Here is a 17870-nt window from a genome sequence, read left to right on the forward strand (position 1 = left end):
CTGTCAATGTCATACTTTTATTTTGAAGGCTAACCGCAAAGTCCTAGGTCCGACCACCATTAATCAAATAAGAACTGTCTTATAAATGAAGGTTATTTTAGATGATGACACCTAGCTATATAGTTAGCTAGCTAACTATAGCTACTGAAACAAATGTCGTTTTGCTATGTGTTTGGGGAAGAACATTGTTTGCATCCATGAGCTAGCTAGCTTTTTATGACAAGCACTGTACCTATCGATGAATCGTTGTGACATATGAAATACGAGTGATAGTGTAATCAATATGTAATAATGTAATAAAAATGTATGAACGTTCAGTCATATTCAGGTGCTGATTGGTCAACAAGCTTATTTGACACGTCAAATAACACTATTTGACGTGTCAAATAAGCTTGTTGACCAATCATCTTCTTTAACATGCAAAGACCTGTTTACGGGAAAAAAAATGTATGAAATATATGCATTCACTACTGTAAGTCACTCTGGATAAGAGCGTCTGCTAAATGACTAAAAATGTAAAAAATGTAAGACCCAAACGGCGTTCCATAGAAATCCTGGTTGAGAATGAAACGACTGAACAAATGAACAACAAAACAGCACAGCAAGTAAGTGAAATAAATAGGTTTTGATTATGTTTTACTGGTACATACGTAAATGCCAACAAAATAACTTTTTGGTGCATGTCAGAGCAAAAACCAAGCCATGAGGTCGAAAGAATTGTCCGTAGAGCTCCGAGACAGGATTGTGTTGAGAAACAGATATGGGGAAGGGTACCAAAACATTTCTACAGCATTGAAGGTCCCCAAGACAACAGTGGCCTCCATCATTCTTAAATGGAAGAGATTTGGAACCACCAAGACTCTTCCTAGAGCTTGCCACCCTGCCAAACTGAGCAATCGGGGGAGAAGGGCCTCCAGAGTTCAAGAACCCGATGTTCACTGACAGAGCTCCTGAGTTCCTCTGTGGAGATGGGAGAACCTTCCAGAAGGACAACCATCTCTGCAGCACTCCACCAATCAGGCCTTTAAGGTAGAGTGGCCAGACGGAAGCTATTCCTCAGTAAAAGGCACATGACAGCCCGCTTGGAGTTTGCCAAAAGGCACCTAAAAACTCAGACAATGAGAAACAAGATTGTCTGGTCTGATGAAATCAAGTTTGAACTCTTTGTCCTGAATCCCAAGCGTCATGTCTGGAGAAAACCTGGCACCATCCCTATGGTGAAGCATGGTGGTGGCAGCATCATGCTGTTGGGATGTTTTTCAGTGGCAGGGACTGGGAGAGTAGTCAGGATCGAGGGAAAGATGAACCGAGCAAAGTACATAGAGATCCTTGATGAAAACCTGCTCCAGAGCGCACATGACCTCAGACAAGGGTGAAGGTTCACCTTCCAACAGGACCACGACCCTAAGCACACAGCCAAGACAATGCAGGAGTGGCTTCAAGACAAGTCTCTGAATGTCCTTGAGTGGCCCAGCCAGAGCACGGACTTGAACATCTCTGGAGAGACCTGAAAATAGCTGTGCAGTGACACTCCCCATCCAACCTGACAGAGCTTGAGAGGATATGCAGAGAAGAATGGGAGAAACTCCCCAAATACAGATATGCCAAGCTTGTAGAGTCATGCCCAAGAAGACTCGAAGCTGTAATCTCTCCCAAATTTGCTTCAACAGAGTACTGTGTAAATGGTCTGAATACTTATGTAAATGTGACATTTCCGGGGTTTTTTTGTATAAAAAAAAAATCTAAAAACCTGTTTTTGCGTCGTCATTATGGGGTATTGTGTGTAGATTGATGAGGGGAAAAAACGATTTAATCCATTTTAGAATGAGGCTGTAACGTAACAAAATGTGGAAAAAGTCAAGGGGTCTGAATATTTTCCGAATGCACTGTATATTAATAACATATTAAAGAAGAAAAAGTGAAAGAGCAGCGGTTTAATTTCCCTTTAAGTTACTTTTCCAATGGCCAAGCAGAACTAGATTTAGTCTAGGCCTAGGCTAATTTGGCAAATCCTCAAGTAAATTTAATTGTGTTCATAGAGCTATGTACACTATTTATACAAAAATATGTGGACACCCCTTTAAATTTGTGGATTTGGCTATATCAGCCACACACGTTACTAACAGGTGTATAAAATCGAGCACATGGCCATGCAATCTCCATAGACAAACATTGGCAGTAGAATGACATTACATTACATTTACATTTAAGTCATTTAGCAGACGCTCTTATCCAGAGCGACTTACAAAATGGTGCATTCACCTTATGATATCCAGTGGAACAACCACTTTACAATAGTGCATCTAAATATTTTAAGGGGGGGGGGGGGGGGGGTTGGGGTTAGAAGGATTACTTTATCCTATCCTAGGTATTCCTTAAAGAGGTGGGGTTTGAGGTGTCTCCGGAAGGTGGTGATTGACTCCGCTGTCCTGGCGTCGTGAGGGAGCTTGTTCCACCATTGGGATGCCAGAGCAGCGAACAGTTTTGACTGGGCTGAGCGGGAACTGTGCTTCCTCAGAGGTAGGGGGGCCAGCAGGCCAGTGGTGGATGAACGCAGTGCCCTTGTTTGGGTGTAGGGCCTGATCAGAGCCTGAAGGTATGGAGGTGCCGTTCCCTTCACAGCTCCGTAGGCAATCACCATGGTCTTGTAGCGGATGCGAGCTTCAACTGGAAGCCAGTGGAGAGAGCGGAGGAGCGGGGTGACGTGAGAGAACTTGGGAAGGTTGAACACCAGACGGGCTGCGGCGTTCTGGATGAGTTGTAGGGGTTTAATGGCACAGGCAGGGAGCCCAGCCAACAGCGAGTTGCAGTAATCCAGATGGGAGATGACAAGTGCCTGGATTAGGACCTGCGCCGCTTCCTGTGTGAGGCAGGGTCGTACTCTGCGAATGTTGTAGAGCATGAACCTACAGGATCGGGTCACCGCCTTGATGTTAGTGGAGAACGACAGGGTGTTGTCCAGGATCACGCCAAGGTTCTTAGCACTCTGGGAGGAGGACACAAGGGAGTTGTCAACCGTGATGGCGAGATCATGGAACGGGCAGTCCTTCCCCGGGAGGAAGAGCAGCTCCGTCTTGCCGAGGTTCAGCTTGAGCTGGTGATCCGTCATCCACACTGACCTTACTGAAGAGCTCAGTGACTTTCAATGTGGCACCGTCATAGGATGCCACCTTTCCAACAAGTCAGTCCGTCAAATTTCTGCCCCGGGCAGCTAAATGTTATTGTGAAGTGGAAACGTCTCGGAGCAACAACAGCTTAGCCACGAAGTGGTAGGCCAGACAAGCTTACGGGACCACCGAGTGCTGAAGCTTGTAGCACGTAAAAATCATCTGTCCTCTGTTGCAACACTCACTACCAAGTTCCAAACTGCCTCTGGAAGCAATGTCAACACAAGAACTGTTTGTTGGGAGCTTCATGAAATTGGTTACCAAGGCAGAGCAGCCGCACACAAGCCTAAGATTACCATGGGCAATGCTAAGGGTCGGTGGGAATGGTGTGAAGCTCGTCGCCATTGGACTCTGGAGCAATGGAAACGCGTTCTCTGGAGTGATGAATCACACTTCACCATCTGGCAGTCCGACAGACTAATCTGGGTTTGCCGGATGCCAGGAGAACGCTACCTGCCTGAATGTATAGTGCCAACTGTAAAGTTTAGTGGAGGAGGAATAATGGTATTGGACTGTTTTTCATTGTCCGGGCCCCTTAGTTCCAGTGAAGGGAAATCTTAACGCTACAGCATACAATGACATTAGAGACGATTCTATGCTTCCAACTTTGTGGCAGAAATTGTTTTGTCGAGATCGGTGTGGAAGAACTTGACTGGCCTGCACAGAGCCCTGACCTCAACTCCATCGAACACCTTTGGGATGAATTGGAACGCCGACTGCGAGCCAGGCCTAATCGCCCAACATTAGTGCCCGCCCTCACTAATGCTCTTGTGGCTAAATGGAAGCAAGTCCCCGCAGCAATGTTCCAACATCGAGTGGAAAGCCTTCCCAGAAGAGTGGAGGCTGTTATGGCAGTAAGGGGGGTGGGGGGGGGACGATGATGACCAACTCCATATTAATGCCCATGGTTTTGGTATAAGATGTTCGACAAGCAGGTGTCCACATACACTACATGTGTGTACTACAAACTGTCACCCTTGGACGAGGGCCTGTGTTTTGGCAGTGTCAGTTGTAGGATAACAAATGTAGCATGGCGTGGAGGGCCAAGTGATATCTCCACAGGTCATTGCACTTGAAAAGTGGGATGAATTTTCAGAAGCATTTGTCTAATGGCTCCAAGTATAAGAAGCACCAAATAACATAACAGCTCATGGAGAGAGTGGTTTTAATTTACAAATTGTTTATATTAGAAATTGAATTTATGACATGGATGGATGAATGTATTTCAGTCTCAATATGGGAAAGTCAGCAACTGGAGAAACGGAAACTTTATATTTATTGTTATCAAGCCTTCAAATTCTCCATATCGCTTCTAATTAAAATCACATTAAGTCTGTAGCCCTCCCTTGCATGCCAAAGGAGTGAGCAGTGACTCTAAAAGATTGCAAAGAACTTTGGAAACTCACTCCCCAGTTTCAGAGCCAACGCCTCCAACCAACTGGAATACTGTCAGCTGACATCATCTCCAAGCAACCGTTCCTGAACCAAATAAATGGGACATTAAAAGTGTTATGACTGTGGCATATTGTAAAGAGATGATCTTTGACTCTTATTTGATATTCAATATTAGGAAAGACGCAAACATCTTCTCATGGATCATTTTGTTTTACCACCAGTGGAATTTTTGGGATAGGTGATTATTACAAACTACACATAACACATAGTTGTCTTTCTGACCATCTACACTATGTGATACATCTATGAAATCATCCATACAAACAATTATTTTGAACTGTATTGACAAAAATTAAATAGCCAGTCGTTGATTATAATGCACATAAGATGCACACTGGTTTGCCTCCAAAATGCTTCCCATCACCTCAACATGTGGTCAAGGAAATTTCTCAGAACAACTCTTACGGCAGGAAATTAGCGGAGTTCAAAAATTACTGAAACGTCTGCAACAACTGTTACTTTAGTTACTACACGTACTCAGTATGAGGTGGAAGAATTTAGGTTAGAGTTGATTGAAAGATGCACATCTCAAGCCCCTCTGGGTGTGGGCTACTAGATTAGTCAAACCCTTTGCCTTAGACATGCAATTATGTCACTAAATTGCAATTTGCTTGCAACATGTGTCCAAAAATGTGTTGCAACACGATCTTTTTGGGGGTATAGAGTGGTATAGAATAGATGAATGAAATTAAGGGATCCCAGTTAAGTCTGGGAAAAGGTTTGAACTGAAAAGGGTTTGGAATGACATAAGACTCCATGGGTTACAAAAGTCTCATATTTTCCAACTGATGTCATCTCAAGATGATCTCACATGTTTAAAAATTCCACAATAATGATCTAATATACACGTTTTTTGTCATTTCCTCATCAATCTTTAGAAGCATTTCAGCACCCCTCCAAATAATAGTGACTAATGTTACTTCTAAACATGAAGTGAACAATAATGTAATGTAGACTAGAGTTGAGAAGAAAAGCTGTCGGCTGATAAAATGAATCCAAATACGTTCTCACACAGAAGCCTCTTAATTACTAAATACACCCAGAATGAATCCACTTACCTCGAGCCAGAGAGTCGTCGTCGTGGAGTTCGTTGGGACACATTATCATCCATGTCTAGCTGCACAGGTTTAACAAAGTCCCTCGGACTACCGAAAGTGAAGCAAAGCACACAATTATTCATATTTCATAACAAAAATTGCACAGGTTTACATCTAGAGCTGTCCCATCCGAATGCTTACAGTGGTTGGTCGAAACCCTATTGACAATCAGGACAGAGTTTCGGATGGTAACTTGCCTTTGGTGCCCGGCATGCAAAGTGGGACACAGGACAATTATGATTTAATTAAGCTCATTATGTTACTCGTCATCTCTTACCATGAACGCCCCTGGCCCTCCGCGCTGCTGTCAACTTTCATCAGTATTTATTAGGGAGAAGAAAATAAATTATACCGTACAAAATATAGCGTGGCGTTGATTCGTTCAGTGATACATTAGGCTACTGTGCGTTCAAAATGAATTCTAGAACTCCCACTTCCATCTTGATCCACACAACAGTCGCTCCTCTGTTCCAATACGCCGCCAGCACAACCCAGTCTTTCCATCGTTTAGCCAGCAGTCCACATTTCAAAGTTGTGACACGATGCCTGCTACAAGCACTGCTAAGTTTTCTCTGCCAAAAGCATACCAACTCCAAAAATCGACGTCAAAACGTATGAGTAGAGATTCAAATAACCATTCGTGGGGCGTCGAATAGCTCCACTCTTCTCCCGTTTTTACTCCCAGCGGTAATTTCACCTATCCATCCCAGAGGGAATACACGTACTTGCCTGATTTTTAAATGAATTCAACAGTGAAAATGTATGTAAAAAATTGTACTGCAGGAGACAATTCATATTACTTTTATTTTTAGTGAAGTTAACAATTCGGGTTTACATTTATAATATTGAAATATACTAAATATTATAATCATGAAATTGCCCAAATCGTAAATGTATAACATATTCCCTCTAACCAGCAGTGGAAAATGCACTACCATTGGACAAACTTCTTTAACTACATTGATCTTCGAAGGGCGTGACATCAAGGCAAGAGAGCAAAAGGTTACCTCCGAGAAACCTTTTTATAAAAGTTTCATTTAGTCTGATTGTTACAGCGACGTCGTGTGGTAGGCTTCTCGAAGGTAACTTCTCGCGAAATTCACAGTGGAACTTTGTCTCAGTCTGTCATACAAACTGATGAATGTATTGCATTATGGCACTTTCACAAATAGTAGCATAAATTATAACACACACATTCATTGTAGAGGTAATAAATACAATGAGCATACAAAGTCATATTACAAAACCCCAGTGTGTAATAACAACATTTCACCTAGAATTCTGAGTTGAATTCTGAAAGAGTAGCTCAGTGAGTGGTGTGGGGGATATGGAAAGGTTGGAAGTTGCGCAGTAAAACATCTCGGCACCATGGGAGCAGTCTTGGGGGAACATAACCGCCATGATCAAACCAGTTGTCATGACAAAGACACCAGCTATGAGGATGAGACAGGGGATGCGGTTTTCACCTTGGAACCAGCGCTCTGTGGAAAGCTTGAGGTAGCAAGCTGATGGAATGATGAAAATTAAAGGTGTGGCACTTACAACACCCTGGAAGACAAAAAAAACATTTGTTAAAAAGATAACCATTGCAATTTTAGTAGAGAAATAAGTTACAACAATTCAAAAGGTCATCCGGCTTACATTTAACACCAGAACCATACCCAGACAGTCGTAGGCCAAGGATAATGCTGTGCACGCTGCAACTATGAGCAAGGTGACCGCCACATGGGCATGGTTGTTGAGAGACCCTTTAAAAAAAACATTGGATACTACCTGCAAACATAAAAGAGAGAATAAGGACTTGATTTTTACAGGGTGATGTGCACTAAACCCAATGAACACTGCACCACAACATACTGTCCTGTGCCATATGAAGTGGCATGTGCATAAATAACGTCATACCTCTCGAGTCACAAAACACTCCAGAGGAAAAGTTGTTATTATACTGATGCCAAAACAGAAGCGACCAAAAGTAGCCAGGTCATCGTTCCCACAGTAGTTTTCAAAGATATCACCTGAAAATATAGAGGCGATCAGAAAAAATGTACTCTTTAGGCAGTGTGTATATGGATGCACTTGGGTCTAACGCCACGAGATGGTTCTATGATTCTATGTGTTGTGTTTTACCTTGTGTGTACCCAGTGAAGGTAGCATAGCCAGTCACAGCAAACAGAATACTGACAATCATAGCCGAACCAACAGACATGTGGGTGACACGAGACCAGTTACTTAGGCTCTGTTCCTTCAGAGAGCCGTAGATCATAAAGCTGTTGTGATGGCAGATAAAGGCTATGGAACAAAGGGATATGGCAAAGTATTACAATCTATGAACAGTCGAAATGACATTTTTGTGTGGTCGTTTTGTGTGGAGTTCCTCTATTATGAAACTTGATATCCATTACCATACAATATGAAGATGTACACGTGTATAGGTCATTTTGTCTCGAGCAAGTATTACTTGTACTTTACAAATATACAGTTGATGTAGACGAGAACTGACCAAAAGACATAACACCAACGGCCTGAATCGCATTCCACCTTGCAAACACCCACGCATTCTCTGTAGGGGGACTAAGGACACAAAGTAATTAGATAAACATGTTGTTAGCCATTTTAAGTTTTTCTAATTCCAGAGTAAGTGGTTTCAATAGTCGTTTAGTTGACTGGAATATAAAATAAAAACAGAATGTGTTTCAGATTGGATTAGAATATGATATAGCATGTGAGTGAATAGGTTATGACAGTGTTAAGTAATATAATGTACATATGTGGTCCCAGGGTAGCTGCTCTGATGATAACAGTGATGAGGATGAAAACCGTCAACACCATGGACAGTAAGGACACCTGGAATCACATAGATAGATGCTTTAGCTCACAAATGATAAAATGAGTCAATGACTCCTTAAATAAATGTGACAATATGTGATGAAGTCTTACCTTTCCCAGATTTGATATATTCCGGAAAAGAGACAGGGGTAATGTGAATAGAATAGTGGATACTGCGATGACAAAATGTCTCTCTGCAAGTATGTGGCCCGGTCCAACTGCAAATAGCATATATGAAAAATATAAATTAGCAACGTGCAATTAACAAATTGTTGTTTGCGCTTAATTCAGAAAAACTGTGACCTATTTTTTACTGTCACTGTATTAGCATATCAATGCACACAATTTGTGGCTTGAATTTGTTCAGATATATTACATGAAAGTACAATGTGCCATACTGTACCTCCAGGTAGTCTCTGAAACACTTTGGTCAATGTGTCACCAGTTATGATGTTGTAGCTGATCATAGCTGGGGAAGACACACATTGTGGTTATGTTCCAATCCAAGTCCCAATCTGTACCTGTATATCTGTATATCAGACTGCTCAATCTCATAAAATCTTGGTTGTAAGTAGTTCTGATTTTCTTTAAAATGGCACCTCCATTCAAGACTTACCAATGAAAGGGTATAGGAACTGCAATAAAGACAGAACCAGAAATCCAGTGATACCGAAAGTGCTACGTACAAGTGACTGGTAACTATTTGTCCCTGAAAGATTCCCTCCTCTTATCAACAAGATGATAGAGTAGTCTGCAAGGAAGAAACAGGACAACGCCACAATGTTAGCTGTTGAGTTAAATACATGTTATCGTAAAAGGGAGTTCATCACAGTTGTCACCGTTCCAGAACCTACCTGTAATAAATGCTACCAAAACCAAGAGAAAAAGGCCAAGGGGAAGGCCAGACTGGTTTAAGGAGTATGGCAAACCTGAAAAACAAATTAAATGACAGATCATGTTATCACAACATATTCCAAAATATCTAGATGTTTTTAAGAGTTTATATTTTCATTGTACTGACAGAAAAAGTTGAGTCATACAATTTAGAAGGAATTTTGGAAGCACAAAAGAAGTATTATGATGTCAGTGGTCATATGATGCAGAGGCCAACCACCCAGGGGCTGATCAATGTGGCTGAGCTACACTACCGTTCAAAAGTTTGGGGTCATTTAGAAAGATCCTTGTTTTTGAAAGAAAAACATTTTTTTTTGTCCATTAAAATAACATCAAATTGATCAGAAACACAGTGTAGACATTGCTAATGTTGTAAATGACTATTGTGGCTGGAAATGGCATATTTTTTTATAGAATATCTACATAGCCGTACAGAGGCACATTATCAGCAACCATCACTCCTGTGTTTCAATGGCACGTTGTGTTAGCTAATCCAAGTTTATCATTTTAAAAGGCTAATTGATCATTAGAAAACCCTTTTGAAATTATGTTGAAGACTTCTCTGTCCAGTGTCTGTGTTCTTTTGCCCATCTTAATATTTTATTTTTATTGGCCAGTCTGAGATATGGCTTTTTCTTTGCAACTCTGCCTAGAAGGCCAGCATCCCGGAGTCGCCTCTTCACTGTTGACGTTGAGACTGGTGTTTTGCGGGTACTATTTAATGAAGCTGCCAGTTGAGGACTTGTGAGGCGTCTGTTTCTCAAACTAGACACTCTAATGTACTTGTCCTCTTGCTCAGTTGTGCACCGGGGCCTCCCACTCCTCTTTCTATTCTGGTTAGAGACAGTTTGCGCTGTTCTGTGAAGGGAGTAGTACACAGGATTGTACGAGATCTTCAGTTTCTTGGCAATTTCTCACATGGAATAGCCTTAATTTCTCAGAACAAGAATAGACTGATGAGTTTCAGAAGAATGTTTTGTTTCTGGCCATTTTGTGCCTGTAATCGAACCCACAAATGCTGATGCTCCAGATACACAACTAGTCTAAAGAAGGCCAGTTTTATTGCTTCTTTAGTCAGACCAACAGTTTTCAGCTGTGCTAACATAATTACAAAAAAGTTTTCTAATGATCAATTAGCCTTCTAAAATGATAAACTTGGATTAGCAAACACAACATGCCATTGGAACACAGGAGTGATGGTAGCTGATAATGGGCCTCTGTACGCCTATGTAGATATTCCATTAGAAATCAACCGTTTCCATCTACAATAGTCATTTACAACATTAACAATGTATACACTGTATTTCTGATAAATTTGATGTTATTTTAATGGACAAAAAAAGGCTTTCCTTTCAAAAACAAGGACATTTCTAAGTGACCCCAAACTTTTGAACGGTAGTGTAGGTCCTATGATGTTTTCTATTCCCAGGAAATCATGTGATCCTGCATGTTCAACGTATATAACTTGCTTATCTTATTGGGTAACATGATTGACAACTTATTAGACAGTAACTTGCAACAGGTGCTCCCCTCTCAAGAAGGGTGTCATTGCAGCTATTGCCACCCTTAGGTATATTCTGCTGTGCTACTGAAATACAAACATGATGATCCCACAATTGAATGTATAAACAGTCATTTACCTATTATTCCAGATCCTATTATCGAATTGATGAAATTAAAAGAGGCTGATATCATCGAACTTGTGACTTTTCCTCCAACCACCTTTTGTGAAGCAAGCAACGGTTTCCCTTCGCCATTCTCAATCTAGGGTCAAATTAACACATTTTAACACACTTAACACATCATGTTGTAGAATGGTGGTAATCGTGAGTATCAATAAAAGTAAACCTATTCGTATCATAGTAAGTCGGCAGCCTACCTGTTGAGCTTCCCGGTCTCCACTTTCCTGTATTGATGTACTCATTTTTATTCCACCTGGTGTTCTAAGTGTTTCCGTCAATTTATAAACGTTCTATCCGCATCTCTGCCATGAAATTGATTAACCGGGCAGAATGTTCAAAACTTTCCTGATCGGAGTCGTTTAAGTTCGCCCATGAAAAACGATGGCAACAGCGCCCCTAAATGGCTTAGTACAACACTGGGTGCGTTCCTAATAGGTCTAGACAATTTCTGCAATGGGTTGCGCTGATTACAACATCATTATAATACTGATGTGGTTCCTGAGATGTGAAATATAGACCTGTGCAGAATTGTATATCTGGAACGCGTTCAACCTGTAAGCTGCATTCGACACAATTACCCAGTCGAGTGAAATGAGTTTTAAAAGATTAGTATCCAAAGTATTTCTTTGTTCAACTGAAGGAGTGAATATGCAAAACCGAACAAATCCTTCACCAAATGGATAATAAAAATAGGCATATACGTCCTTTGCAATTAGGGACAATGGAATAAATAACATGTTGGGTTCTATTCAACATTTGTGAGGGTTTCAAAGAGTTCATAGAGTTTTGGTCATGTGTTAATATCAATTGTTCCATTATGAAAGAATTGTAGCCTACTGTACATACCCCAGTGTGATCAAGTCAGCTGACATGAGAAGGCCTAAAAGGCTAGAGTCAATTTAGGTCAGACATGTTTTTATTTTTCTCAGAAAGATAGTCACATGTAGAAAAACAAAGCAGAAACACAAAATTAAACTCAACAAAAACGATTTGACTTCGGAAATAAAATGGTGTATGTCTGTGGTATCAACAATACACATGTGTTATGAATGAAGACTTTAAATAATATCAAAAGTAGTACCATGTGTTGTTAGGCTTCACTACTGTATGTGAGATGAGCTGTTCTTCGATTTATAAGAGTGTATAACATGACACCACCATCCAATGTTGGTACAGAAAAACAAAGTCTCAATCAGTTATTAAAGTATTTGGAACATTTAAAGCAGTTGAGATCACACGCATCACTGCACATTTCAAAGTTTCTCATCACACTCTTGCTTTCCCATAATGCATGCTGTCCTACCCAGGATTGCGTAAGCTCAGTCCGGGCCACATTGTCTGGCTGGCACTCAGACAAACGCTTGCTCTTTAGAGCACCACCCATCAGGGTCCCTGTCTCTGAGCATTGCTGTCCTAGAAACGACTGAACGTGTCAGAGTAGTTTCTGATGATTCAGTGAAGTGGGTCATGGTGGAAACTCACACACTGGCCAACCGTGCTATAGCAACATGAACCCAGCAATGTCCCCTGAATGGAAGAAAAAAAAAAGTATCCTAGGAAAAACATTTGACAGGGAAGTCTGTAAATGTCACAGAGCGGTTTGTTAGTCATACATCAGCGTGGGCCCCTTTGGCAACGAAAGGAAGTTACCCAGAAAACAAAAACCTTTAGAGATTCATGATGTAATTAATATAATTGAATATAATTAAAAAGTAGTGTTAGTGTAATTTACCCAAATTAGAGTTTAACCAACACATTTTACCCAATTGGAGACACCAATCTATATGTGCTTCCTTCATTAACTATTTCACTCACACATCTCCAGTCGGGATCAGACTTAACCGATCCTCTGGTGTTGAATGGAAAACTATCAAGACGTTCAATAACACTGTTTTCTCTGAAAATACAGAGTTGATGGTTGCTGCACTTCAGTAATTGGACGAATGACACAAAGCAGCATTTCATTCCGTTTGATCCCTGAACAATGCTGCCTGCAGCCCCTAGGTGCCCTCAGAAAACTTGAAGATCTGTTTGTATTTTAGAGGTAGAATGACAGAGGGCAATATTCACACTTTTTTTTATACGTGCCTTCTTATTTATCAGTCTCTTAACAAACATCTAATAAAATAGTAATAGATGCATCAAAGTTGGTATTTTATGTTTTCTTAGATTAGCCTATTCAAAATGATGACAACAAGAGTAGGCTACTAAAGGGTAGAAAGACGAAATGGATTCACACACGGTAGTGACAATGCACACATGGTAGTGACAGTGTGTAGCGAAGCCTTTAGTTGTATCATAATGAGGAAAAACACCCCCTACTTCACTCACCACTAGATGATGATCTGACACTTTTGTTATGTTTTTTTTTAAGGTGTTACAGATACATGTAATCTCCAGTTCAGTGATGCCAAACTGTAGGCTGGCTCTCTATTATCGCTTCCCGACATCCACGACCACAGCAGACATTATTTATGATCACGCACACAACCCTGCATCTCTGCAGTCATTTGTACCCGGTAACAACCGGAAGCGCAACAGAATGCTCTGAACAAGGCGACTGTGGTGGCAGCAATTTCATAACGCTCTCCTGTGTGATTTTTTTGGGGGGGTCCATCTCTGGGAAATACTACATTATAGAGAGGAGAACCTTTTGACTTAATCAAGTATCCACATGTGTCCTCGAATCACCTTTTTACTCGGGAGAAAGCAACATCAAGGCGTGCCTGGCGATTATTGGCGGATTCTTCCCCTTCTTGGATGACAAACTAATGGTGGGTGCAGGGGATGGGAATGGATGCCATGGGGCTGCCCAAAGGTGGGAAATGTTGTCTGTGTAATTTAGATAATTCTCCAAAAAAGTATTTATTTCTACAATAATTTAATTTCTCAGTAGAAAACGGAGAGGGAGCTGTCCCTTTTTTTTTTCCAAAAGTGATGCGTCAAAGCTGATGGAAAAATAGGGGGAAAGAAGATGCCTGGAAGGCCCTTAAACAATAAAGATCAATTATTGGTAACTGAATGTTCCATGATGCGTAGGCCTAACCTCTATATGTCCTATTCAAATAATTATGACAGACCTTCGTATATCTACTCAAATAATTGAGTTTAGGGTAATCTTTATTATGGGCATCTTGTCATTTTGACATTTTGACCAGAGTTTACAGATCTTATTCATTTAAAAAGAACAACTGTGGCGTAAGTTTTAAAGGGAATTTGTCTTGTTAGGTAAAATAAGCTCTTTAGAAGATAATACAATGATCCTGCTAGTTATGACAGCTTTGTGATCAAACCTCATTCTTATGTCAATGGATCAAACACTGCATCAGGCGTGAAGTATATATCCTCTGACAACATTGTTCTTTCGGCATTTTTGATCTCCCAGAGAAAATGTAGTTCACCACAAATTATACGTGTTCCCTACTGTAGCCTAATTTAACCTTGTCAGAGCGGATATCAATCGAATGTGGTCGATCACTGTGATCATAATATTGTCCCCTCTACTGCTGTTCCTGTATCAGGTTTATAAAACAGATTATTCCAGTTGACCCACCTAGAGAGGGTGTCACTTCCTGGTATTCCAACCTGTTAGATTCATATCAACAGTGGCAAAAAGGCTACAGACGATGGAACAGCCAGACAACGATAAAACCTACTGTAGCCGACACTTCGGCCCCTGGGACTAGATAGGACGTAATATGATTATTGCCGAAGAAAGACTATGACAACTGAACATATATCAGTCAATAAATGATTTCGACATTATCCCACTGGGAAAATGTTTTTATTTATTAATCTGCGACATAGGCCGGTCATAACACATCAATATACATATATTTGTAGGCTATAAATCATAATCAGTCTGTTCGAACTCATCATAATGTATAGGCCTGCATTATTTGGTGGTGTCGCCGACGACCTAAATGTATCATAAGTCTCCAATCACTCGACAAAGTAGCCAAATCTTTCTTCAAAATTGAGGAGGGATGCAAGCAGTGTTTGTGGGCGCTTGGCTATAGTACTGTCGTGTATGTGAATGGGAAGGGTGGATTGAGGGTGTTGGCTCTACCAGACTAGCTGGGTAGGGCTGAGATTTTGCTATGAGAAAGGCGTTGGAGCCTTCTCTAGGGAAATAACTAAAGCCGCAAGTATAGCGATAGCAGCTGCCCGCCATTGATAAAATAACCTGTTTGATTCCCTCATGTAACATCTCATGCGGTCATATAAACAAATCTGAGATTAGCCGAAATCTAGGCATTCATTTTCGTATGTGTACACGCGCCCTTTTTCATTTTCTGTTGTTGTGACCACTTATTTAGCCAATATTTACCTTCCCTCCGCAGCCTACCAGGGAGCACCTTCTGGATGAGACATAGGCTATAGCCTACCATACAGAAGCAGTGTCAGGCTGCATGTCAACTTTGATTTAACAGGTTATGGTAACAGTCAATCAGATGTCATGAATGTGTTGCCCATAGGCTGCTGATAATGGTTTGAATATGATAATGGCCCTTCATACATTCTCATCTGTTGTTTGACTGGTAGGCCAGATAGCATATCTTTAGGCTATGTATTTCACCTCAGCAACTTGCTTTTGCTCGCTGTTGACAGCTTAGAACGTTGATTTTGTACTATTTTGTTGAAGCATATTCCTAGCGCAATTCCTAGCGCTATTATTAATTGAAATTATCATAATAATATAATGTGTAACATGATATAATAACATAATCGTATCATGTGTTTGCATGCATGAGTAAACTAAATCAACAAGCATATTTAGTCATGAAATGTAACATCATATACAAAAAGTGATATGCGCCCTAAAACGAGTATGATTTTAATCGTTACATCATTCTCGACTTTTATGTGGGTAAGGCCATAACTTTTTAATCTCTCCTTCTTGGGTATATCTCTTGTGAAATAATGGAGAATAAATCGTTGACATTCACACAACCAGCAGCCACTCTGTAAAGGGGATATCAGGCATTTCTGCACTTAGCCTAGTGCGGTTAAACTTGCAGCACCGTAGACAGCAGCACACGCGCGAAAATAACCCGCTCAAATCCCTCAATCAACAGCTCCCATCCACGAGAGAAAGTAGCCTAGTAGTTGCTTTGTTGACAAAGTGATTTGTCTTTATTTTAATAACAGACTAAACAACTCACGTCCCAATGGGCACACACTGGTTGAATCAACGTTTTTTCCGCATCATTTCAATAAAACTACGTTGTACCAACGTGGAATAGACGTTGCATTGACGTCTGTGCCCAGTAGGGTTGGACTTTCAATGTGGTTTATGGTCGGCTATAGTAGGCAATATGGCACATAAATGCCAAAATGCTTTCGCACAAATAAGAAGCTGATAAAACGTCTGCTGATGCATGGCAATTACAGTTCATTTGGGAAAGTATTCAGACCTTGACTTTTTCCACATTTTGTTACTTTACAGCCATATTCTAAAATTGATACAATTTTTTTCCCTCATCAATCTACACACAATACCCCATAATGACAAAGCAAAAACTGTTTTTTAGAAATGTTTGCAAATGTATTACAAATAAAAACAGAAATGCCTTATTTACATAAGTATTCAGACCCTTTGCTACAAGACTCTAAAATTGAGCTCAGGTGCATCCTGTTTCCATTGATCATCCTTGAGATGTTTCTACAACTTGATTGGAGTCCACCTGTGGTAAATTCAATTGATTTTACATGATATGGAAAGGCACACATCTGTCTATATAAGGTCCCACAGTGCATGTCAGAGCAAAAACCAAGCCATGAGGTCGAAGGAATTGTCCATAGAGCTCCAAGACAGGATTGTGTCGAGGTACAGATCTGCAGCATTGAAGGTCCCCAAGAACACAGTGGCCTCCATCCTTAAATGGAAGAAGTTTGGAACTCCCGAGTTCCTTCGTGGAGAGGGGAGAACCTTCCAGAAGGACCACAATCTCTGCAGCACTCCACCAATCAGGCCTTTATGGTAGTGTGGCCAGACGGAAGCCACCCCTCAGTAAAAGGCACATGACAGCCCACTTGGAGTTTGCCAAAAGGCACCTAAAGGACTCTCAGACCATGAGAAACAACAATCTCTGGTCTGATGAAACCAAGATTGAACTCTTTGGCCTGAATTCCAAGCATCACGTCTGGAAGAAACCTGGCACCATCCCTACAGTGAAGCATGGTGGTGGCAGCATCATGCTGTGGGGATGTTTTTCATCAGCAGGGACTAGGAGAATAGTCAGGATCGAGGGAAAGATGAATGGAGCTAAGTACATCACTCTGTACTTAGCTCCGTTCATCTTTCCCTCAATCCTGACTAGTTTTTAGCTACTTTGCAACTACTTAGCATATTAGCTAACCCTTCCCCTTGATGAAATCCTGCTCTAGAGTGCTCAGAATCTCAGACTGTGGCGAAGGTTCACCTTCCAACAGGACAATGACCCTAAGCACACAGCCAAGACAATGCAGGCGTGGCTGAATGTCCTTGAGTGGCCCAGCCAGAGCCCGGACTTGAACCCGATCGAACATCTCTGGAGAGACCTGAAAATAGCTGTGCAGCGACGCTCCCTATCCAACCTGACAGAGCTGGAGAGGATCTGAAGAGAAGAATGGGATAAACTCCACAAATACAGGTGTGCCAAGCTTGTAGCGTCAAACCCAAGAAGAATCGAGGCTGTAATTGCTACCAGAGGTGCTTCAGCAAAGTACTGAGTAAAGGGTCTGAATACTTATGTAAATGTAATATT

General features: G+C 41.1%; 3 protein-coding genes across 4 annotated transcripts in view; 1 reads left to right on the forward strand and 2 right to left on the reverse strand.

Moving 5' to 3' along the window:
• Window positions 1–6308, reverse strand: part of LOC106586194 (cordon-bleu protein-like 1) — a 53198-nt gene extending 46890 nt beyond the window's left edge. For both annotated transcript variants that reach the window (XM_082968910.1, XM_082968909.1), the window contains exons 1-2: window positions 5997–6308; window positions 5681–5767 (exon numbers count right to left, since the gene is read on the reverse strand). In XM_082968910.1, coding sequence (XP_082825036.1) covers window positions 5681–5767; window positions 5997–6037 — 128 coding nt within the window. In that variant the 5' untranslated portion in view covers window positions 6038–6308. The remainder of the gene's footprint in view (window positions 1–5680; window positions 5768–5996) is intronic.
• Window positions 6309–6503: 195 nt separating this feature from the next.
• On the reverse strand, window positions 6504–11184 carry slc38a11 (solute carrier family 38 member 11). Its single transcript, XM_014173187.3, has 11 exons — window positions 11080–11184; window positions 9400–9474; window positions 9162–9296; window positions 8949–9014; window positions 8657–8763; window positions 8484–8563; window positions 8220–8290; window positions 7847–8008; window positions 7622–7734; window positions 7361–7492; window positions 6504–7267 (listed from the first exon to the last, which is right to left on the reverse strand). The coding sequence occupies exons 1-11, from the start codon at window positions 11132–11134 to the stop codon at window positions 6989–6991; spliced, it is 1275 nt and encodes a 424-aa protein (XP_014028662.2). The 5' UTR covers window positions 11135–11184; the 3' UTR covers window positions 6504–6988.
• A 2455-nt stretch (window positions 11185–13639) lies between these two features.
• Window positions 13640–17870, forward strand: part of LOC106586196 (sodium channel protein type 2 subunit alpha) — a 56286-nt gene continuing 52055 nt past the window's right edge. The window contains exon 1 of the mRNA XM_014173188.3: window positions 13640–13895. The gene's annotated coding sequence lies outside the window, so the exon portion shown is untranslated. The remainder of the gene's footprint in view (window positions 13896–17870) is intronic.

Source organism: Salmo salar, chromosome 25 (genome assembly GCF_965601325.2).
Source record: "Salmo salar chromosome 25, fSalSal1, whole genome shotgun sequence".
NCBI classification, from domain to species: Eukaryota; Metazoa; Chordata; class Actinopteri; order Salmoniformes; family Salmonidae; genus Salmo; species Salmo salar.

Excerpts from the sequence above, each read along its gene's own strand:
- slc38a11 (XM_014173187.3), bottom strand. The coding sequence starts at position 11,134 with ATGATATCAGCCTCTTTTAATTTCATCAATTCGATAATAGGATCTGGA. Across the intron at positions 9,015-9,161 it reads GTTCCTATACCCTTTCATTG|CTATGATCAGCTACAACATC; the intron begins GTAAGTCTTGAA and ends TGTCTTCCCCAG. Across the intron at positions 8,291-8,483 it reads GCTACCCTGGGACCACATAT|TCCCCCTACAGAGAATGCGT; the intron begins GTACATTATATT and ends TTGTGTCCTTAG.